General features: G+C 42.6%; 1 protein-coding gene and 1 long non-coding RNA gene across 5 annotated transcripts in view; both read left to right on the top strand.

The window, feature by feature from the left end:
- LOC141166405 (uncharacterized) overlaps positions 1–5,888 on the top strand; it is a 132,034-nt gene extending 126,146 nt beyond the window's left edge. For both annotated transcript variants that reach the window (XR_012251288.1, XR_012251289.1), the window contains one exon: positions 5,798–5,888. This is a non-coding gene — a long non-coding RNA (uncharacterized lncRNA). The remainder of the gene's footprint in view (positions 1–5,797) is intronic.
- A 771-nt stretch (positions 5,889–6,659) lies between these two features.
- SLC12A1 (solute carrier family 12 member 1) overlaps positions 6,660–20,626 on the top strand; it is a 183,997-nt gene continuing 170,030 nt past the window's right edge. For all 3 annotated transcript variants that reach the window (XM_073653066.1, XM_073653067.1, XM_073653068.1), the window contains exons 1-2: positions 6,660–6,818; positions 9,018–9,559. In XM_073653066.1, coding sequence (XP_073509167.1) covers positions 9,152–9,559 — 408 coding nt within the window. In that variant the 5' untranslated portion in view covers positions 6,660–6,818; positions 9,018–9,151. The remainder of the gene's footprint in view (positions 6,819–9,017; positions 9,560–20,626) is intronic.

Below are 20,626 nucleotides of genomic sequence, written 5' to 3' on the forward strand. Positions count from 1 at the left end.
CTTACCCGGGAGTGGAATATCACACCTCTGGGTTGAGGTGCAATACCCCTGTAGCAGCCGAATCCTCAGGGTGCTACATTCCCCCCTGGTAAATCACAGCACGTCCTCGGGCTGTAAGATATAAAAACATCCACAAACATACATTTTTTTTTTTTTCCATAAACATAAACATATAAAACATATAAAACATCATATACATCATCAGCAGCAATAAACTTTTCATATAAAACTCTTCATTAATAACATTCTTGTAAACATTCCTGTCTCTGGTTCCTCCGGTCACTGTGCAACTTGTGACCGGGTAAAGTGCGACAGTCTCTTGAAGAAAACAGTTTCCTATAACACCGGTAGGGGGCGCTTTAGGAAGCGCAACTATATACAAGGGGATATGGCCGCTCTCAGTCCTCGGCCAGGTATTAGGAAAGGAATGACCGCTCTCAGTCCTCGGTCAGTGGGAATAGGGACACACGGGGTTAACAGTTCAATTTGCTGGTCCCAACGGGGACTATATTTTAACTAGCAGCAGTAACAGTTCTTATACCCTGACGGGTAACTTTATACAGTCTCTTCACTACCGTACTCAACGACGGCGTCCTCCTGCTCTTTCTTTGTGGACAGTTTCAGTTTCAGACCCGTCCGGGTCCTCTTGCTCCTCCTCACACCGCAGCTCCTCCTCCGTCAGGCGATGCACATGGAGGGCGTAGGGTCCTTTGGCACACTTGTGCCGGGTGAAGGTGACCTCGTCCCCTAAATACAGGTCACGACCTCTGTGTCCCTCCGGTAGGTGGGACTCAACGTCTCTCCTGGTCACGAAGACGTCGCCTGGGGTGCGGTGATCCCTGATGAAACCCCACCCATGCTGCAGATTGAACTTTATCACAGTCCCGATGGTACGGGGACCATGCGCTGCACGGGGGTCTCTCCTGGTCCGGCTCTTCTGCTCCGCGCTCCTTATTTGGGCTTGTTGTTCCCGGACCCGCCTCTCTCTCCGCTCCCTCTCGAAGACCTCGAGCTGCTGGCGGCAGCACTCTGCACGCTCCGCTGCGGCTGCCCGAGTCTCCTGAGTGAACCCCATGAGGTCTTCTCCGGTGGGGTCCCACTCAAACTGGGTCTCTTCTAGCGGGGGTGAGATCCTCTTCATGGGCTTTGGAGCCGGGATCAGGGGTTCGCACATGGCCCTTGCTTTTTGCAGCTCCAGCTGGATGTATTCCTGGGGCCATACGTAGGGCTGCCCATCCGGGCACGTATGCTGGGCGAACAGGTCCTCACCCAGGTGCGGTACTTTAGGTGTTATGGGCGCCGTGGTGGTAGCGGCGCCCGGGTTAACCAGGCCTTGCGACCAGGCTTGGGGCACCCTAAAGGCAAAGGGCACCGTAAGAACGGCGGCGCCCTGTGTTACTTGGCCCTGCGACCAGGCCGGGGGCTCCGCGGAGGTAGGGGGCGCTGTTGGTATTGCGTCGCCCGGGGGTACTAGGCCTTGCGACCAGGCCGATGGTACTTCCTGCTTGGCCACGCTCGGGGTCGAGGCGTGTGACGTCACAGGGGTCACGGCTTCCGTTTGAGGCCTAGTCTGCGGCGGTGACGTTGCAGCGACGGGCACGGCAGGGGGTACTTCGGGCTCTGCGACGGGGAGCTGGGGCAGGCACGCGGTTTCCCGGCTCGGGGTAGTGACGTCCCCTTTACCTGCCTCCATTCGTTCGGCTCCCTTCTCGGCGCCGTCTCCGGCCTTCAGTCCTCCTGTGCCATCCTCAGAGGCGGTCTGTCTCCTCGTCTCGGGTGGCGTGCTCCGCTGACGAGTCTCGGTCTGCTGGGCCATCTCTCGGCTCCACTCCGCCAACGTCTCTCGTTGTACCCGGGCCAACCTCTGTGCGAGGCCCTCCAGCGCGGTCTGTGCACACTCCCGGTCTCGGGGGAGCTGTGTTAGGATCTCCAGCAGGCCTTCTGGAGTGGCGACCTGCAACAGGCTCCTGACCACTGGGTCGGTGCTGCCTGGAGTGGCGGCCCGCATCAGGCTCCTGACCGCTGGGTCGGTGCTGCCTGGCTCTCCCTCCATCTCCGGGTAGGCTCTCTCTGGACTCTCTTCCAGACGTCTTGTCTCCGGGTGCGCTCTCTCCAGACTGCTCCAGGCGACACCCATCTTTGTTCTCTTCTCCTGTCTCCGCCCACATCGAGGGTGGTCCCGGGGCAACTTCAGTTCCAGGGGCAGTTCTCTTACGCTGATGGACACTTCCAGCATCACAGTCTCTATTGGTGGGGGCGGTTTCCGCTTTTGGCGCCATTCTTCGACCTGGCCCACGATGGGAGGTGGCCTCTTGCCACCCTCTGGCACGCCCATAATGGCGTCCGCTCCCCCAAGGCGGGAAATCTTCGGAAATGGCGGGAATCGTCTCCCAGTGGCGGGAAACTCCATGGATGGCGGGAAAAAGCTGCAAATGGTGGACAACCGGCGGGAAACGACCTGTGATGGGGCCCGATGGCGGGGACCCTCCGGAACCGGCAGGAGACTTCTTTTTAAGGTAACGATGTACTTTTCTTCAGGCACGCAGTACCCGGTTGTTGCGGGCACGTTATCCTGCCGACTACGCCAAAGTTGACGCGCCCCCTGGGCCAGTGTTGTTAGGGATACCCGGAGCCGGATCAGATGGGGGTTGTAGTCTCCGAGTGGCTGTGACCCGGTCCGTGCCCAGGGTGTCAAACTCAGTGTGTGGCAGTCCTTATGATGTTACTAGATGTTCTTTTGTGTCGACTACGCCACCCGTTGAATTGCGGTCACTACGGCCGCCGCTGCAGCAGGGTCCACTGAGGCTGGTGATGTGTGTGCAGCTTAGGTAGTATAACCCCCAACGGGAGGGGTATAGCCTCAGGGGGTCAGGTGCAGAGGATGGTGGTTGTGGAGGTGCAGTGAGGATGGTAATGAGAGTCAGAGTCGGGCTGTGCAGTTCAGGGTTTGTTTACTTACTGCTGTTCTTGTACCGGTCACTCCGGCCTTGAGTGACCACCCGAGCCGCGCTGCGTCCACCAGGTACTGGACTCGGCCAACCCCCAAGTAGTTCTGGAGCGTGGTTCTGAGCTCCCTTTCTGTCCTGTCCTCGTCTCTGGCCTTCCCCACCAGGGATCCACCTATGTCCGGCTCCCTCGGGCCTCTTGGTGGTAAACCCTTGTCTCTGGGTTCCCTGACCCTATTCGTGGTCTGCCTTCCGGGTGGATTTAGTGGGTGATCGTGGCAGATCCTGCCCACAACCTCCGGTTCCTGGCTAAGGTGTGCTGTAGCCTCTGCCAGCTTGGGATCCGGTACCCTGTTGCCAACTCTTCACCCTCTGGTCTAATTTGGGCTCTCAGAGTTCCTTCTTTCTCCCCCTCTGGGTCTTTCTTTCTCCTCTCTCTCTCTCTGGGCCTTGGGGCTGCTCTGCTCCTCTGCTCTCTTCCACTGCTCTGCAAAGACTGACAGACTGACTGACTGCCTGACTTCTCACAGACTGACCTCGATCTAAGATGGTGCCCACCTTATATACTCCCTCTATGTGTGAGCTCAGGTGACCAGCACCCAATGAGCTCCTAACTTTACCCAGGCTGCTCCCCCTATCTGCCCCTACACTACTGGGATGTTCCACCCCCCTCCCACTCCAGCCAGGAACAGACACTGTCGTACCTGCACATTTCTCTAGTGGGAGTACCATCGGTCTGTTCCTCGGAAATGGGATGTGTGTAGTGCATGCAGCTAACTGAGCTCAGTTCCACACTCCATCCTTACCCGGGAGTGGAATATCACACCTCTGGGTTGAGGTGCAATACCCCTGTAGCAGCCGAATCCTCAGGGTGCTACACATACATCAGAGATTGCATTATTTAAATGGTTAAAAAACAGCAATCGGAGATAGCTCTGGTCGCTGCTGTTGCAGCGTGATGACGAGATATCTTCAGTAATGTTCAGAAGATTCCCAGAGAAGTTAGGAAATCTCACAGTCAAGGATCATTTGCAACTTTACTTGCATCCCCTAGATGCAGATACAGTTCAAGAAAAGTTGGAAGACGAGAGTGCCAATTCCTTCTTACTGATAGGCTGCAGGCTGCATTAGGGAGATTCATAATGTAGATTCACTTGTAAAGACCTTATCTGATGAACAATTCTATCTTTAATCGGTGCCCTGTACAGCAATAGTACCCTCCTTTTGTGCCCCATACTATAACAGAGCCCCCTTTTGCCCTTACACTGTAATAATGTTCGCTCTACACTTCCTCATGGTAATAATGCTCCCCTGTGTCTCCTTACAGCTGTACAGCACCTTATAGAAATAATGTCCACTGTGCCTCCTTTAGCAATAATCCCCCTTGATCCCTTATAATAATGAGCCAGTGCTTCCTTATAATAATAAAAACACCCCCTGTACTTTCCTATAATAATAATAATGCCTACTGTGCTTCCCAATGGTAACAGTTCCCAAATGTGCTTCATTATAATAATGCCCCCTCCTCTGTACCTCCTTATAATAATGACCCCCAGGGCCTCTCAATTATAATAATGCCCCTGAGTAGGGACATGAGTAGAAATGACAGCAGCCCCACAGCACAGTCCTATCATGGCACATAGACGTAGTCACAGCAGGACATGACTCCCAACTTTTTAAGAAATGGAGAGGGACATGAATTTCAGCACTTATACAGTTATTTTTCCGCTACTGAAGCCCCTTAGTGTTTTCACCGACTATGATACCCCTTTCATGACCCCTACACAGTATGATGACCCTGCATTCCTCCATCTACACAGTATGATGACCCCACAAACCCTACACAAAGTATGATGCTCCACACACCCAACACAATAAGATCACCACAGCCTCCCATTCAGTATGATATCCACCACAGCCCCCATATACATAATGATGTCCACCTCAGACCGCTATACAGTATGATGTCCACAACAGACCTCTATATAAATATGATGTTCACCACAGCCCCTTTTAAAGTATGATGGTTACCACAGCCCCTCATACAGTATGATGGTCCATCACAGCCAACCCACACAGAATCATGGTTTACCACATCCCCAAACAGTAAAATGGCCCACCATAGCAATCCCACTCTGTATGCTGGACCACCAGAGCCACCCTACACAGTACGAAGGTCCCCCCACAACCATCTCATGCAGTATGATGGTCCCACCACAGCTTCCAATGCCATAGGATGGTCTCCCCACAATCCTCTATGAGATAAGATGTACGATGCAATGACATCATCAAGCCACTCTGTGTCCCCTGCTTGGCACCGGCCTCCAGCAGCCTGTGTTCTGTTGGATTAAGTGACGGAGCCCAGAGCCGATACTGTTAACAGTCTAGCAGACAATGCGGCATTTGCCAGAATTGCCTGATGGCCAGTCTGGTAACAGCCCCCGAGACCACAGCCTGAGACTACAGGAGGATTAACTTGTTGTCTGATATGCCAGCCTGATGCTGATGAAGTGTCAGAGCACAAACAGCCTGAGATCCAGTATAATGTATATGCTCACTTATACAGTATATTCCTTCTAATGATACTTTTACATATACCTTTTTTATTTTGCATCATCCAGATGTTTTATTGTAGTGAAAGTCATCACAATTCAGTTGTAAAATATGAAATTTAAGGACTAGAGCAGTAATGTAATTCAAATTTCATATATTTCATGTTTGCATGCTATAGCGCTACAGAGTGCTACTTTATCTGTTAGTTATGTATGGATATGGCTACTCTTAGTTCGCACCTGTACACACCTGTTTTCTGTTTGGAAGTGACGGTCAGTCTTTTGATATTTGAATGACAGAGATGCTCCTGTGTATCAATAAATAAACCAAGGAACCTGACGAAGCTGGGTGAAACGCGCGTTGGTGCGCCGGACTCCACACCAGTACTATGTAAGTTTACATTTAATTACTTTTTTCAGTTAATGCATATGCAATCGAATGTGGACTATATTTCATAGATGCATCTGTATATTTGATGATATATGCTTTACAACCCTGGGTATAACATTCTTAGCCCTCCATTGAGCGACTCTGTTTTTAAATTCTTTCTTTGTATATACTATTCTAATATAAATGAAATTTGAGATATTTGTGAGACATTTTGCAGCACCTTTCTTCTTTGGCTTGTCTGAAAAACGTATGAGCCTAGACCATGCCACGATCTCTTCAACACCACTGCTCCATGTGGAAATTCGGATATATACACTTCCCTCGCACACTGACATATTGGGGAGCGTGTAATCTTTGTGTAGTGCGTTGTGCACATGGACAGCACAATGACTGGTGATCCAATCGCCTGAACGTAGCCTTATGATATTGAAAGGAAATCTAATGCCATTTAGTACATTTTCATTCCAGGATCTATTTTCCAATAACCTTGCTCACTTTTCTCGCTAACATGCAAGTGTGATTATAAATAGCGTCTTACAGCAATAAAGGCCATTGCACCTCATTATGTCATTCCACAAGGGCTGTAAATCCACTTAAGGTTCTATATAGATTGGGGACGTTGTAATATTTTTCCAGAATGTACAAGTGTCCTTCTAGTTTTCTTCCAAGTACACAGGAATTAGTTTATTTGTCTGTAAGTTGATGGTTAACAGTTGGATTGTGTAAGTAAGCCATTAATGAGCTCCCTTCCAAATGGTGCTACTGGGCTTGTGACTGGTAGAGATGCCGTGGGGTTTTCTGATGTGTTAAACCAATGGAGTCAGAAGGGCAGGGTGGTGTCACGTCAGGATGATATAAAAGCTCCTGATTTAATTTCTCATGCATTACCTGATGCAGAGAGGTCGTAGCCATCATTCTGTAGACTGGAAGGTTAGTAGTATCCATAGAGGTCCTCTGTGTCTTAGTAGATGTTTACCTTTATCTTATGCTTTTTATTGTGCAGACTCCTTAATGCCAATTTAATAGGTATCACTTTGTAATGTATCTATTTGACTGATACCAAGGACACTGAGAGTCTCATGACAAGGATAGTTTTAGGCTATGTTCACATATCTTGTTTTTTTTTTTTTTTTATTTTGTTTTACTTTTGGGGATTATTATGTTAAGAAATTGCGTATGGCGATATCTTTCAATGTGCACAGTATATGGATTTCTTTCTTTAAAGGCAGAAGTTAGGTGATGATAGTAAGTAAAGGTAAGTTAAGCAATCTTGTATTTCTACGGATGGGTTTATAGGACAACAGCCGAAATGACAAACAGCCCTGGTTTCCAGCTACGAAATGTAGGTGTAATATCAAATGTGTAATAGGAAATTACAAAACATATTGGAATAGGGCTCCTAATGGTACAACATTGAGGATTCAAGTCAAAATTCTGTGAACAGTGTGAATGATGCTTCATGGATTATGTTCAGATGACTTCCCTGGGTTGTCATCCTGGTTTATGTACGTACGTTGTCTCTCATGATGTACCCATTTAGGCCATGTGCAGACATTCAGTATTTGATCAGTATTTTACATCAGTATCTGTAAGCCAAAACCAGCAGTGGAGCAATCATAGGAAAAGTATAATAGAAACACTTCACCACTTCTGTATTTATCACCCACTCCTGGTTTTGGCTTACAAATACTGAGCTAAAAAGCGCAGCAAATACTCAATGTGTGCACGTGTCCCTAGGGTTTATAATAAATGCAGTCCAGTGTATTGGGGGTAATTAAATGGATTTAGCTAGGGGTAATTGGTGTAGGAACTTTGACAAACACTGGACTATAGTTTATCAACAAGATCTAAGTTTGATAGCTATACACCTGATATAGGATTTTTATTAAAATCAGTCACTTTTCTGGGTTGAGATCATTTATTCAGAACTACCCTGAGTTATAAAGTCTCAATCGTACAAATCATTTTTTTTTTTTAATCAAAGTTAATTCTCCACAAACAGCATTGATCACCTATCCTCCTATCATAAATGTATGAGCTTGGTGGGGAAAGTACGGTGACCCCTACTGATTACAAGAACCCAGTGGTCCCTGTGGGAATGCAGCTTCATTCGCTTCTTTTGGTCTGTGGGAGCGGTAGTGCACATGGTGTCGAACGCTCTCATAGACTGTGAATGGAGTAAGGACCACGCATGCTGCCTACCGATCCATTTACTAAGAATGGACATTCTCTGTGACTCGGTGGCCCCAGGGTTTGGACTCACAGCAATCATACATTTATCACCTATTCTGTAAATAGGTGCTAAATATTGTTCATGTGATAACTCTTTTAACATTCTCACATCTGTTTCATACGCTGGACATAGTCATGCAATAGAAGTCAGCCCTAACATAGAGCTCTCGGACATCAGCTATCTCTTACAATGTTCTCAGCTGAGCTGAGAAAGGATGCCAGTCACCTCTGTGAACCGCGTGTGTCCGAAGAACAAAAGGGTCAGGTACTTACATTTATACTACCTGACCCTTAAATTCCCTTTTCCATCTTCAAGATCCTATCCCAATATGTAGTAGGTGTAATAATAATAATATTATAATTAGAAATGTAGTATAGTTCTTCTGATTCGGAATCTCGCTTACCCTATGTTCAGGGCATTACAGTAGCTTAGATATCCATGGTTACGGCCACTGATATATTGATAGTTAGTTAGCTGTTAGTGATCATAACCATGGTCACCTAAGATAATGCAATGCCCTGTACATGGGGTAAGTGACATAACAAATCAGAAGAACTATAGTACATTTCTAATTGGAGTTATTAGCTAATATTAGTATTATTACACTTGCTACATTTTGGTATAGGATCTAGGAGATGGGAATATGCCTTTAATTCTCCTGATCTCATTTGTCAAGATAGAGGCTGAAGGCCTCTATACACATTAGATGGTCAGCAGCAGGTATCAGCGGGAATAGATGACTTTTAGCCAAATGTATAGGGGCTTTCACAGTCATTCTAACAGTCACATTACAGTGACAAGGAGTCCCATGGCACCTATCTACATTGAAATGCTTCACATTATTTTTAAAACATAAGAAAAAATGTCCATAATTGTGTGTCTGTTTTCTTTTTTAGACTTCGAGGAAGCTGGAGAAATACACCAAAAAATCCATGTTCTGTGCTAAAAATAATGATCATATAAAGCTCACAGTAAAAGTTCTGTAATCCTAGCACCGTGCACCCACTAGTTACTATACTGTAGTGTCAGAATGAATAATTCCCCACATTCATTTCCAGACACAGCTCCCCTTAGCCCAACACGTTTTCAGGTCAATGTCGTTAATGAGGGTTATGACAATCCCACCTGCGAAGGGGATAAGGACCCTCCACAGTATGAAGAGACATCATTTGCTAGTGGAGACAGGCATAGAATGAATTATGGTCCAGGGAATAGAGAGATGTTCAACAACAACATCCTGCACAATGGAGACACTATTAAGACAGAAGGAGGTTTCCATCCTTATGACACTCACAGTCACACGTACTACATGAAAACATTTGGTCACAACACTATGGATGCCGTTCCCAAGATTGATTATTATAGAAACACTGGCAGTGTCTCTGGAGTCAAGCAAACGCGGCCGAGTCTGGCGGAAATCCATGAACAGCTGTCAAAGGTAAGTCAAGTAGTAAGTTCTCTGCATTTTGTCTTTTTTGTTTTCTTTATTGCAAAATAAACTCAAAACCACGTAAGAGGCATGAAATGATTACTCCGGGGATAAGTTAAATAGTTCTAGACATTTTCTATTAAGAGAGATATTACGCTAAAGTGGATGGGCTGTACACATGTTATGGTCATCATGTCATAAAAAACTAGAAATGAATCAATATATGGGGAGATTAAGGTTATTTTACTATGCATTCAATGCATTTACGGTGCATCATGTAAATCTACTTCTAAGTGTGCCAGAAGATTACTTTATGTGTAGCAATTCTTTATATGTAAATTACTGTGAGTTCATTCCCAAACTGGGTGGGGAATACCTTCCTGACCGCAAGGGGTCTGACCACTGTGACCCCTGCCCATCTCCAGGAACTGGGACTCCGAAGAGCTCTGTGTGAATGGAGCAGTAGTCGATCATGCATACTGCCTCCTTATTCATTCATAATGGGACCACTGATGATAGCCGAGGGCAGCATTCGGTTGGTCTTCAGCACTCCCATTAATAATGAAAGGAGCAACGGTGCACATGATTGATCACTGCTCCATTCATACGGGGCTCTTCAGATTGGGATTGGTGGGTGTCCCAGTGGTTGGAACTCCCAGCGATCAGTATTTATCCCCTTTCTATTGGATAGGGGACAACTTCCAAACTTGAGATAACCCCTTTAAAGCGAATGTCCACCTCTAAAGATTTTTTAAAAATACACCCAACATGCTTGAAAATAATAAAATAATGCATAATCACCTTACTGCTCCTCTCCTGGTTGTGCCTGGGACCACCCCACTTGTTCCAGCCAGATAGACATGTAATAGATATTTGGACCTATATTAATTTGGCATTGATAGCGCATATCTCTTAGCAATACACTTCAATTGCTGCAAAATAGAATTTATTTCTTGTGCTAAGGTATGTCTATATGGAATTTTTATATGTGGATCCACTTCAAAATCCAGATCCAAAGATATTCAAATACTTTTTGAATATATTTTGATTCAAAGTCCTCAGTAAAATACTCAGGTCGAGACTGGAATATATTTGCGACAAATTATGTGACTTTTTGAAAAGTTAGAAAAGTATGAATAAAGTCCAAACATCTGTAAGCCCTAAACTCAGTCCACAATGGCGAACATTGAAAAAAAACAATGCAATAATAAATCAGGACATTGGTGTTTTTTTTTTATTTTGAGTCCTCGACTTTTTTTCTCCAAATGCAGCATGCTTTAAGTGGAGTGAGAAACCTGTGGGAAAACACCTGAAAAAATCATGTTTGTATAAATAGAAGCCTTAAAAGACGTTTGGTTTTCACAAGGTGCCTAAGCAGGAATGTTTCTCCTTACGGAGATTGCTAAGTTGTAAGGAGCACTGTTCTTCTCAGAAGAAGCTATTTGTATATTTAAATTCTCAGAAGAGCATTGCAAGGCCTATAAGTCTCCTTACACAAACTTAGCACCCTCCACAAGGAGATACTTTTCCTCTTTTATCTCCCGTCAGAGGTGTCTCACCCAGCCAAATCAAATCTTTTTCTTTAAAATAATGGGGGGCAAACACCCCAAATAAGAGTCTGCAAATGGAGTATCTGATTTGGCTTCTTTCCCTAAGTCATGGGGAAAAGCTTATTAAAGGGTCGATATTAACTTTTAGGATTGCTACATCCACAATGTTACGCTAGAATTCTAGTCCTCTAACTTTCTGAAGTGGATGTTTGCTTTTTTACAAGATGAAAAACAATGTTGTAAAAAAGGACACCTTCCCTACCAGGCATTTCTGTTAATGGGTTTATTTGTGGTGCCTAAATCGAGGATACATTTTTCTGTTTTGGATACATTATCATAAAATAGTTTGTTGCTGCATTTTCAGCAGCAGGTGCTTGAAAACTTTCAGGTAGAACCAGATTTTTTAAAAATGAGGACAACAAAAAAGGATAAAGAATAAAATTTAAAACATCTATTTACTGAAAGCATAAGACAATTTTTAAGAAAAAAATTTCTAGGCATACATTATATGCGAATAGTATAATCTGGTGTGCATGCAGGAGAACATTGAGCCGATAGCTGTATGAATTTCCATAAATAAAATCAGATTGGCAGCACCTGTAAATGCAGAAGAGGTTTATTTGCATAATGGTACATGCTGAAATGAACAAGTCAATGCGTCAATCCATCTTCACCAAGATGACAAGTTCTGATGAAGTTGGATTGACAACATCCAAATGTTGATGAGTTTATGTGAATAAATCTTTTCAAAATTGAATGTTGTCCGAGTCTCATTGCATATACTGAGATGCGAGGACACAGATATGCCAGCTGGTATCAGTACATTTACTTGTGTTAATAAATAATGACATTCAATATCATAGATTCCGTCTCAGTAATGAAATTGCATTTAATTTTTTTTTTGCGTACGGTGTGCTTTACATCCAGGGTAAAACTCTGACTATCCCGCCTCAAGGATAAAAGGTTATTCTTCGTAATACTACCTTATACACAACAGGTGACTTAGTGGCAATCACAGTCACAGTCGGAGGTACTGATTTATACTTATAGTCCCCTTCCAGTAGCCTTTGCACCAAGGCTGAGCAAAAAAACACTAGCTATGCCAAATGTCCACATAAGTTTGGCACTTTGTGTGCGATAAATTCTAAAGAGACAATCATGAAAGAGGATGAATCGCACTACTCCTTGGCATATACAGCATTCATAGGAAGATTTATTTTTTCAAGAACTAACAACAACCTTTTTTCATAGGCTGCTGGGTATCTCAAAATATCTAAAAGCAATCCAACTTATTTTATCTACTGACGTTAGAGATTATCAGCTGAAATCATACGCCATCCATTTTATCAAAAGCTAAATCTACAGCTCAATAGTGTAGCAGGATGCTATGTAATAACTTTCTGATAAGTCTACCTCTTTGTCCAGGTTATCTCTCATACTTGTCTGTGCTCAATGATCACAAGTTGACAGCCATGATATACGGTAGATCAGGGTTCCCCAACGCCAGTCCTCAAGGCCCACCAACAGGCCGTGTTTTCAGGATTTTCTTAGTGTTGCTCAGGTGATAATTGCGTCATCTGTGTAATAGTAAGGAAATCCTGAAAACATGATCTGTTGGTGGGCCTTGAATACTGGAGTTGAGGAACACTGGTCTAGATGGTCAACATGAGAACTTCATAGTGGAACATTCACCATAGTGCATGCAATGAATACCAGGAATAAACCTTCCCTACCCTTCCTCCTGATCTTTCCCCTTCAGTGAAATTTTATTTTTTTAATTTGTTATACCTCAAAACTTTTATCCCCAAGCAATAGCTTGAGAGCTACACGTACCTCTAGAGCCCTTGTATGTGGCTCCCAAGATGTTGAATCTTATTTTCTAGTTTTAAGGTTGAAAGAAGACACAAGTCCATCAAGTTCAACCTATAACCTGACATATTGATATAGTGGAAGGCAAATACTTTACAAGGCAGATGTGAGTTGCAATTCAAAAAAAGAGAAAAGACAAGTACAAAAGATCAGTTGCACTTCCTAAATTTTAAAAATATAAATCTTTATTATGTAGTAAAAACAAAAACCCAAGTAAGAAAAATAAAAACATTTAAAAATGTGCAAACTGCTCCTTCCTAGGCCTAAAACTGGCACTGTGGGATGCAACCTAGATGTCAGGCATGATAAGGAGTAATGCTCAGTGGCTAGGCTAGTGCCATATATGCTGGACAGTTATAAGCAGATTACTAAGTAAATTATTTTATATGCATGATGGTGCACAAAGATGGAGTCAACATTCAGAGAAATCAAGGGCACATGTCCTAGACACATAATGATGATATAACAGACACTAATTGCCCCATATTAGGGGAAAAATTCCTTCCTGACTCCACATATGGCAATCAGACTAGATCCCTGGATCAGCGCGTCATCACAGAATTTATTATCCATAACCTGTAATATTATATTTTACATATATTTTGCATGAAAGGCATCCAGACCCTCCTTGCACTTTTTATAGTGAATCAACCATTACAGCATCATGTGGTAGAGAATTTTATTGTCTCACTGCTCTTACAGTAAAGAATCGGCTTCTGTGATGATGATTAAACCTTCTTTCCTCTACATCAGGGATGTCAAACTGAAACTCACAGAGGGCCAAAATGAAAAACTTGGACAAAGTCGTGGGCCAACCAGTATACAGTATAATGGGATCCACATTGTCCTCCATACAGAATAATGGGCCCCACATAACTTTCCATACATAATTATGGGCCCCACAAAGTCCTCCATACAGAATAATGGCACCACATAGTCCTCCATACAGAATAATGGCCCCCACATAGTCCTCCATACAGTATAATGGGCCCCACCTAGTCCTCCATACAGAATAATGGTCCCACATAGTCCTCCATACAGTATAATAGGCCCAACTAAGTCCTCCATACAGAATAATGGCCCCACATTGTCCTCCATACAGAATAATGGCCCCACATTGTCCTCCATACAGAATAATGGCCCCACATTGTCCTCCATACAGAATAATGGCCCCACATAGTCCTCCATACAGAATAATGGCCCCACATTGTCCTCCATACAGAATAATGGCCCCACATAGTCCTCCATACAGTATAATGGGCCCCACATAGCCCTCCATACAGTATAATAGGCCCCACATAGGAGTGGTGGTTCTAGTGTCACGGGCCAAATATAATTACCCTGCGGGCCAGATTTGGCCTACGGGCCATAGTTTGACATGTGTGCTCTAGACATAGAGGATGCCCCCTTGTTATCATTGCAGGCTTAGGTGTACAAAGCTCATATATTTGTACATTGTAATAAGATCGCCCTTAAGAATTTGTTTTTCCAAACTGTATAATCCCAAGTCTGATAACCTGTCTTGGTACTGCAGTCCACCCATTCCCTTAATAACCTTGGTTGATCTTCTCTTCACCCGCTCTAGTCCAGCTATGTCCTACTTATACACTGATGCATTTGCGGCACCAGTTAAGGTGATCACTTTGTAGCATGTGACCTCCATATTTCTGATAAATTAATTAAAACAGGAAATCATGCATTTTTGGCCCTAAACTACATTAGACCGTGACAGGCATAGATTTCTTTTTCCAAGTGGTCCAAAATACACCAAATTATATTCACTTAAGTATTTATTTTCTTATTAAAAAGTGCCGCATTTTATTCCAACCAACTTCATTTTGAGAATTTCCTATAAAACGTCAGTCTTTATAAATCTTTCCACAATGTATCATGTCCTTGTATATAAGTTATTCCAGTGAAAATTCTCTTTAGAACTAGACGTACACAGGGTCGTTTGGTGCAGATTTTTTATCTTATGTATTTTTATCTAGCAGTAGATTCTAAAGGGAGTGAAGGTATAAAGGAAAGACTGATGTTTGCATATAGTCCTTGGTTCAGCCAACATGTTTTACCATGAAACACTACCACTGAATTATTGCGATGTTATGTATTCAGCAGCAACATAACTGTATTTGTCCCTTAGTTACTATGATTATTTTTTTAATGAAATATCCTGAATATGGTCCCAGAAATCTAATCTCTAGTTATTATATATGTAACTGTACATCTAAATGTTAGACTACCCCTTTAAATGGAGCAATGCAAAATCAGTAGAATTCCCTCTATTGTCCCTGGGTGATGTATCCATAGGGTTGCGTGCTTTATGACTTATAGGTTTCTTAGGGCGGCTCTGCTGGTAAATGAGTAATTGTAGCTGCAAACACAGGAATTCAGAGCACATTATTAGAACATTAAGAAGCGTTATTTATGGTAATGGTGTGTGAAAGTATGCATTAATTCTGATCATCATGCAGGAATCAACTGGTTTCAGGTGGGAATAATTGAAGGGATTTCTTTATCGGTTTAAAATTTGGCTTTGTGCTTTTGCTACAAATAGAAAAATGCATATTCATTGGTCGGGAATGCTTTGTGCACATTGATATTTACAGCTATTGAAAAACTTCGTGTTAACCACTTCCCTATCCATAAAACGGCAAAGAATTGCATCGTTCTGGTAAAGGCGACTTGACGCTCTCATTATTAATCACCTTTTCGGTGATAGAGCATTAATAATACAGCAGTCATCATATAACAGGGTTGACAATGAAATATTATTCATTCATACAGTGCCATCCTCCTCTATGCACAAAACTGGTGTAAAAGCATAATACATGTACAAGAGTCAATGGAAAAACAGATTCATAAAAAGAAAGTTCACCACCAGCCTGGGACCAGGCAAGCAGATGGGGCTGCTCAGATCCTTCCTTACGCTTGGGCATTTTTCCTGCTTTTAACTTCAAGAATTGACTATTTCCTGCCTAATATATCCTACCCCTTTACAGTTAGGTGCCATTACTACAGGATAATAATCAATGTTATTCACTTAAACTGTCAATAGTTTTATTTTTATAGCTGATTATTGTTTAAACATGGTGGATTCCATTGAGAGGAAAGGTAGTGGTTGGACAAGGTTCTCCAAAACGTAAAAAAAAAATGATCTTCCTGCTTTTTGAATCAAGACATAAACGTTACAACTCAGAGGGAAGCATGTTGGCTCAGAGGTTAGCACTATTGGGGTCCTGGGTTCAAATCCCACCTCGGACAACATCTGCAAGGAGTTTGTATGTTCTCCCTGTGTTTGTGTGGGTTTTCTCCGGTTTCCTCCCACACTCCAAAGACATACTGATAGGGAATGTAGATTGTGAGCCCTAATGGGGACAGTGTGCATAATGTCTGTAAAGCGCTGTGGAAATTTATGGCGCTGCTAAGTGAGTAAAATAAAACTCTTTTTTGATTGTTCAGAGCATAAACCCCAATGTGCACTCCATACTAACAGAAACCTAGTTTTTATAGGTTTCAAACAGTAATAAGCAAATGACAGACATGTTCAGCTTCTCCTATCTCCAGTATCTCCAGGGTACCAAAGGATTAGGCATGTTAAAATACAACATGCCTGATTCTTGTTTTCTTTCAACATCAGACATTTATAGTTAGGTTTTACGGTCTTCTTAGGCTACAATCACATCTGTGTGAATTTTACCATGTGTGAGAATCGGACTGTTTTTTGTTAAGTGTCATTCTAGTTGCATCCATGTGGCATCCTAGTTGCATTAATTTTTTTTCTCATCCTTTTTTTTTTTTATTGAGGAGGTGTTTGTTCTCAAACCAATAAAAAGACACCTGGAAGGTCACATGTTTGTTCAAATCCAATAACTGGATTTTTAAAAAATTCAAATTATATTAAAATTGGTCACTAAACAATGGATCTGTGAGATATGGAAGTAACTTATTTGCATCCGTGTTTTGCGGATCCCCAGTCTGATCCCCAAACACGTATTAGAATAGGAACTGCTGTGACTCTCATGGATCTCACGGCTGAGTGTATAGATCTATGAAACTCTATGGGTCTGTGTGCCATCCAGAAAAAAAAATAAGTGCACACAGACATTTCACACAGGCGTATGAATGTAGCTTTATGCGTATTCTTAAAAGCTATTGTCGACATTGCTAAGATCTGGCTACAACTAATATGTATGGCCAACTTTATGTAATCAATTACATAACAGTGGAGAAGACCTCTATAATCTCTTTTGTGCAATTTTAATAAGTCTACTAAAGTTATAGTTACCATCACCAGGTACTGAGCCCTGTGAATGCTGTTGTCCTAAACAGCAATGTCCAAAAGGAAAATCGAGCAAGAAATGTGCTGCACGTATAAGGTTAGTCTGAGGAAGTTCGCTCACTCTCTCAACCCATCAGCACCCTGCAATGCGACCATGGGGCAACTATGGATTAACTTAGCAGATGGGGTCTAAAAAGGACCCTAGACCAACCATGGGTATATCTTCATGCCAAATCTTAAAATATCATAGAATCATAGAATCATAGAATGGTAGAGTTGGAAGGGACCTCCTGGGTCATCTGGTCCAACCCCCTGCTCAAAGCAGGATTCACTAAATCATCTCAGACAGATGTCTGTCCAGCCTCTGTTTGAAGACGTCCATTGAAGGGGAACTCACCACCTCTCGTGGCAGCCTGTTCCACTCATTAATCACCCTAACTGTCAAAAAGTTTTTTCTAATATCTAATCTGTGTCTCCTCCCATTTAGTTTCATCCCGTTGCTTCTAGTCTTTCCCTGTGCAAATGAGAATAAAGATGATCCTTCTACAATGTGACAGCCCTTGACATATTTGTAGACAGCTATTAAGTCTCCTCTCAGTCTTCTTTTTTGCAAGCTAAACATTCCCAAATCCTGCAACCGTTCCTCATAGGACATGGTTTGCAGACCAGTCACCATTCTGGTCGCTCTTCTCTGAACTTGTTCCAGTTTGTCTATGTCTTTTTTAAAATGTGGTGCCCAAAACTGTACACAGTATTCCAGATGAGGTCTGACCAAAGAGGAGTAAAGACCGATAATGACTTCACGTGATCTAGACTGTATGCTTCTGTTAATACATCCCAGAATTGTATTTGCCTTTTTTGCTGCTGCATCACACTGTTGACTCATGTTCAGTCTATGATCTATTAGTATACCTAAGTCTTTTTCACATGTACTGTTGCTTAGCTCTATTCCTCCCATTCTGTATATGCTTTTTTCATTTTTATTGCCCAGATGTAGTACTTTGCATTTTTCCCTGTTAAAAACCATTCTGTTGGTTGCTGCCCACTGCTCCAGTTTATTTAGGTCTTTTCGAATCCTCTCTCTCTCTTCTCTAGTATTAGCTATCCCTCCTAGCTTTGTGTCATCAGCAAATTTAATCAGTTTACCCTCAATTCCTTCATCTAAATCATTGATGAAGATGTTGAACAATACAGGTCCCAGGACAGAGCCCTGTGATATCCCACTTGAGACATTCATCCAGCTGGATGTGAAGCCATTTACAACCACCCTTTGAGTCCGATCACTAAGCCAGTTATGAATCCACCTAACAGTTGCCTGGTCCATTGCATACTTGGTCATTTTTTGAATAAGGATGGTGTGAGATACTTTGTCAAATGCTTTGCTGAAGTCAAGATATACTATATCTACAGCATTTCCCTGATCCACCCAGTCAGTGATTCTGTCATAGAAGGAAATTAAGTTAGTCTGACATGACTTGTTAGTTACAAACCCATGCTGACTCTGGTTAATCACTTCATTCTTATCCAGGTACTTACATACATGATGTTTAATAATTTGTTCAAAGATCTTTCCTGGTATAGAAGTCAGACTCACCGGCCTATAGTTCCCTGGGTCCACCTTCTTCCCCTTTTTGAAGATAGGAACAACATTTGCTCTTCTCCAGTCTTCTGGGACTTCTCCTGTTCTCCAAGAATTTTCAAAGATTATGGAGAGTGGTTCTAAAATTTCTTCTACGATCTCCTTCAGTACTCTGGGGTGTAATTCATCTGGACCTGGAGACTTGAACTCATTTATGTTAGCTAAATATTCCCTCACAATCTTTCTGTTTACAGATAACTTGGATTCTTCTATTCCTTTAAAAGGACAGTGAAAATCAGTTGATGTTACATTTTCTTTCTGAGAGAAAACAGATGCAAAATAGGAATTAAAAAGTTCGGCCTTCTCAACATCCTCTCTTACCATTTCTCCATTTTCATCCTGTAAAAATCCTATAGCATCTTTGACTTTTCTTTTACTTTTGACATACCCCCAAAATCCTTTTTTATTGCTTTTGACATCTCTTGCAAGCCTTAATTCATTGTCAGCTTTAGCTAACCTGATACGTGCCCTGCAGGATCTGCAGACTGCATTATAATCTTCTTTAGATATGCCTCCCTCTTTCCATTTAATAAACATTTCTTTCTTTCTTTTTAGCATTTGTTTAAGTTCTGTGTTCATCCATCCTGGTTTCCTTAAATGCTTCCCATTCTTCCTACTTTTCGGGATTGTTAACGATTGTGCTTTGAGAATCTCATTTTTAAAAATTTCCCATCCTTCCTGGACATTTTTGTCCTTAAGGACATCCAGCCATTGGATCCCTCCTATTCTCTTTCTGAGTCTCTTAAAATCTGCCTTTCTAAAATCTAACCTTGAAGTTTGAGTCTTCACATGTCTTCCTCCTCTAGTTATCCAAAATTCTATAATAGCATGATCGCTGCCTCCTAGGGTCCCAGCCACCTTTACCTCCTCAACCATTTCCTCCCTGTTTATAAGGATTAGATCCAAAGTAGCAGATCCCCTTGTTTTCTCCCCTACCTTTTGGAAGATAAAGTTGTCAGCAAGAGAGGATAAGAATTTGCTTGACCTGTTAGTTTTACTTGAGAGAGATTCCCAACAAATGTCTGGATAGTTGAAATCTCCCATGACCACTACGTCATATTTTTTGGAGAACTTGGTCATTTGATACATAAAGAGTTCATCCATATCTTCAGCTTGCCCAGGTGGCCTGTAGTAAATGCCTACAATGGTGTCCTTTCCGTTGTTCTCTCCTTGTATTCTTACCCAAACAGTTTCCACAGAACTCCCAGTCTCTGAAGCTTCAATCTCTGTGCAGATATACGCTTTTCTAACATACAATGCGACACCTCCTCCTCGTTTATCAATTCTGTTTCTTGCAAATAAGTTGTATCCTTTTAGCCTTTTATTCCAATCATGTGTATCGTCCCACCAAGTTTCAGTGATTCCAATGACATCATATTTCTTTTCCTGCATTAGTAGTTCCAATTCTCCTTGTTTGTTGCCCATGCTTTGTGCATTTGTATAAAAACATTTTAGTTTGTGATTGGTTTCTCTTCCTCCCATATTTTTATTTAGATTTGTTTGTCTTTGTTCTTTCTTTCCACTTCCAGTAGCAGAGATCTCAATAGTATTTGTCAGCTGTATGGCTTTTTCTGGCCTTTTGCTTCCCTTCCCACATTGTTCTAGTTTAAAGCTCTCCTGATGAGTGTAGCAAGGCGACTTCCAAATACATGTTTTCCAGTCTTCGTAAGGTGCACCCCATCTCTAGCAAGTAGTCCATCGTATAGGTAATTCATTCCGTGATCCAGAAATCCAAA

The sequence above is a fragment of the Phyllobates terribilis genome, unplaced genomic scaffold (assembly GCF_046119375.1).
Source record: "Phyllobates terribilis strain yellow unplaced genomic scaffold, ASM4611937v1 Scaffold_11__3_contigs__length_659146591, whole genome shotgun sequence".
Classification (NCBI taxonomy): Eukaryota; Metazoa; Chordata; class Amphibia; order Anura; family Dendrobatidae; genus Phyllobates; species Phyllobates terribilis.